This window comes from Macrosteles quadrilineatus, unplaced genomic scaffold, assembly GCF_028750875.1.
Source record: "Macrosteles quadrilineatus isolate MER2022 unplaced genomic scaffold, UCM_ALF_1.0 Scaffold_7__1_contigs__length_78375512, whole genome shotgun sequence".
Classification (NCBI taxonomy): domain Eukaryota; kingdom Metazoa; phylum Arthropoda; class Insecta; order Hemiptera; family Cicadellidae; genus Macrosteles; species Macrosteles quadrilineatus.
Window position 1 is genome coordinate 11,218,717 of NW_026542600.1, and position 3,039 is coordinate 11,221,755.

At 37.7% G+C, this 3,039-nt stretch overlaps 1 protein-coding gene across 1 annotated transcript; it reads left to right on the top strand.

The window, feature by feature from the left end:
* The first annotated feature begins 1,449 nt into the window (after nt 1-1,449).
* Nucleotides 1,450-2,694, top strand: LOC128998793 (E3 SUMO-protein ligase ZBED1-like). The gene has a single exon (XM_054425151.1). The coding sequence runs from the start codon at nt 1,450-1,452 to the stop codon at nt 2,692-2,694; it is 1,245 nt and encodes a 414-aa protein (XP_054281126.1).
* Nucleotides 2,695-3,039: the final 345 nt, after the last annotated feature.

Genomic DNA, 3,039 nt, shown 5'->3' on the forward strand with positions numbered 1-3,039 from the left:
ACTTTTCAGTACCGATCGGTACTAGGTCCAACTGGTCCAAGGGAATGTAACGGCAAGACTGGTTGGTAGAGGTCTCGCGGGCCCGCGCAGTACCTAACCTAATACGGACGCTCTCTCTCACCCCCGCCCCTCCCCATCGTTATACTTGCTGGTATTCCGTCAATCCGTCCCGTCCCATCCCTTGACCCTTGCCCTCTGTCTCTGTTATCAGTCAGTGTCTAGGTTAGGTATCTACTTCAGTTCCATGTCCATGTACCTGTACCTACCTGTCACCTGTACCTATACAGGTTGTCGGGTTCATCGGTACTTGACTTCTTGACTTGACCGTGTGTACTACGTACGTGTTACCCATTGGACATTAATGGACAACTACATGCTTTATTTATAAGAAGTTTAAAGGTAATTAATTATTTTTGTAAATAGTATAATAGCGAGTTTAGACACTACCAACAATTTTCAAATTTGTATATATAATACACTTTATAATTAAATACAGTAAAACGTTTTGTTTTTTAAAATGTTTGTTGGTACGTCTAAATTCTATATTTAACTAATTTTTAATAGGCCCTATTATTATTATTTAATTATAATAGTGATGAGTTAGGCTAAATTATTTCTGCCCTATGAACTCGTGGTTTAATTTTCTATTACATGGCTTTCATTATATTACCCCTTTAAAATAGTGTACAAACATAAAAAATATAATGAAGCCTAATTATATTCTGGGTTGTTTTTCAGACCCTGTTTTTGAAACAATGCCCCCTGTAAGAAAAACCAGCGAGGTTTGGAACCACTTTTCTATATCTGAAAATGGAAAATCGGCAAAATGCAGTTATTGATTGTGTATGCTATCCTACACAAACGGGTCATTAGGAAACCTTTCCAAGCATTTAAAAAAAAAAACACCCTTCCGTTGTTTTTGTTAGACAGACATCTATTCAAAAAGAGCTCTGTCCAACTTCAACAAATAGTAAGAGTGTCAGTGATTCCCATTTGGAAGACTCTACAACCTCTCAGCCATGTTCGTCTAACACAATGCCAGCAGTAGCAAAAGTAGCAGTAGGCCCTACACTAAGTAAACTTCCTAAATCAACGCCTGGCGCTATGTTAGATTTTGTGACGGTCACCAAACCAATGAATGTTAACAAATCTAAATTAATTGACCGCCAGATTGGTTTAATGGTAGCAAAGGAATTTCATGCCTTCAGAATTGTGGAAGGGAAAGAGTTTAGAAAACTTCTAAATCTGTTAAATCCATCATATATGCCACCTACTAGAAAGACAGTTTCTAATAGCATAATACCCCAACTGCACAATGAAGCTTTGCAGGCAGTCAGGTCAAAACTAGCAGAAGCTCAAGCTGTTTGTTTGACCACAGATGGATGGACGTCAAACACAAATGTTAGCTATGTTGCGATAACTGCCCATTTTTTATCCAAGAGGAATGACATGGTTTCAGTTTTGCTACAGTGTGTTGAATTTCAAGACAGGCACACTGCAGAAAACTTAAGTGACCAACTTAAAGCAGTTGTCAAGGAATGGGGTATAGACAACAAAATTGCCGGTGTCGTTACTGACAATGCCGCAAATGAAGTAGCAGCCATAAGGCTATGTGAATGGAGACACATCCCCTCTTTTGCACACTCGCTCAACTTGGTTGTGCAGGGATCACTAGACAACATTAAACCAATATTAGTCAAAGTTAAAGCTATTGTAGAGTTTTTTAAGAGAAGTTCTCAGGCTCTAGCAAAACTTCAAAATATGCAGGAACAGCTAGGCCTGCCAAAACTAAAACTGATTCAAGACGTTGTCACGCGGTGGAATTCCACCTACGACATGGTTGAGCGTTTTTGCAATATGAAGGACGCTATAGTCTCAACCGTAGCTCTTCTGGAAACAAACCTAACCATGTTAACTCCACATGAATGGAAAGTTCTCGATAAAACTAGAGAAGTCCTCTCTATTTTCAAAGAGGTGACTGAAGAAGTCAGTGTTGAAAAATATGTATCTCTATCCAAAGTCATTTTATTTGTAACAGCCATCACTTCAGACCTACATGCATCTGATTCCGAGGACATGCCTAGTGAAGTAAGAGATCTTGTTACTGATCTGAAACTAGGAATGGCAAAGAGATTTTCTTCAATTGAAGAGAACGACATGTTCACACAAGCTAACTTGCTGGACCCAAGATACAAAAAACACAGTTTTTTAAGTGAGAACAAATACAAAGTTGCTCGTGACAGACTAAAACAAAAAGCGGCCTCTACAATCGTTTCTTTTGATGAGGAACCAAGACTACCAAGCACAGTTAATGCCACCGATACATCCGAGCCAGAAGTATCAAAACAAACAACCACACAAAAGAAAAAAACCCGATTGTATGAAAAGTTCGACAAAATAGTGGAAAAAACTAAGGAAAATACCAACAAACTTGCCGCAGGGATAATCGAAGTTGAGAAATATATGGACGAAGAATTGTTGGACCGAAAAGAGGACCCTATTCAGTGGTGGAACGATAGAAAAAACATATATCCACGTCTTTTCAACTTGGTCAAGAAGCGGCTGTGTATGCAAGCTACCTCGGTTCCATGTGAACGGCTCTTCTCCAAAGCAGGGGAATTCCAAAATGAGCACAGAACTCGCCTAAAGCCAACTAAAGTTTCCAAACTTTTATTTATAAATCATAACTTGTGAGATGGACGGCTTTGTGCGTTTATAAATGATGTAACAGTAACAATTTTACATTATTATTACTCTCTTTGAGTCATTGAGTTGGTATGTAACGTACTATAGATTTGATTTGTATACAGTTAACTGTATAGCGTGATTTTTATATTTTCAAACTTTAAAATGTGTTCCTGTGTTTTATTACCATTTTGTTATACAAAGTTCCTACCTAAGGCTGTACACTTATAAATAATGCATTAGGCCTAACTGTATATGTTTAATTTGTATACGTTAACACTAATTGTATAACGTGATTTTATATTTTGTACCTTAACACTTGATCTTGGGTTGTATTAACTTTATACCTATTAA

Coding starts and splice junctions, on each gene's coding strand:
- LOC128998793 (XM_054425151.1), top strand. CDS start 1,450: ATGGTTTCAGTTTTGCTACAGTGTGTTGAATTTCAAGACAGGCACACT.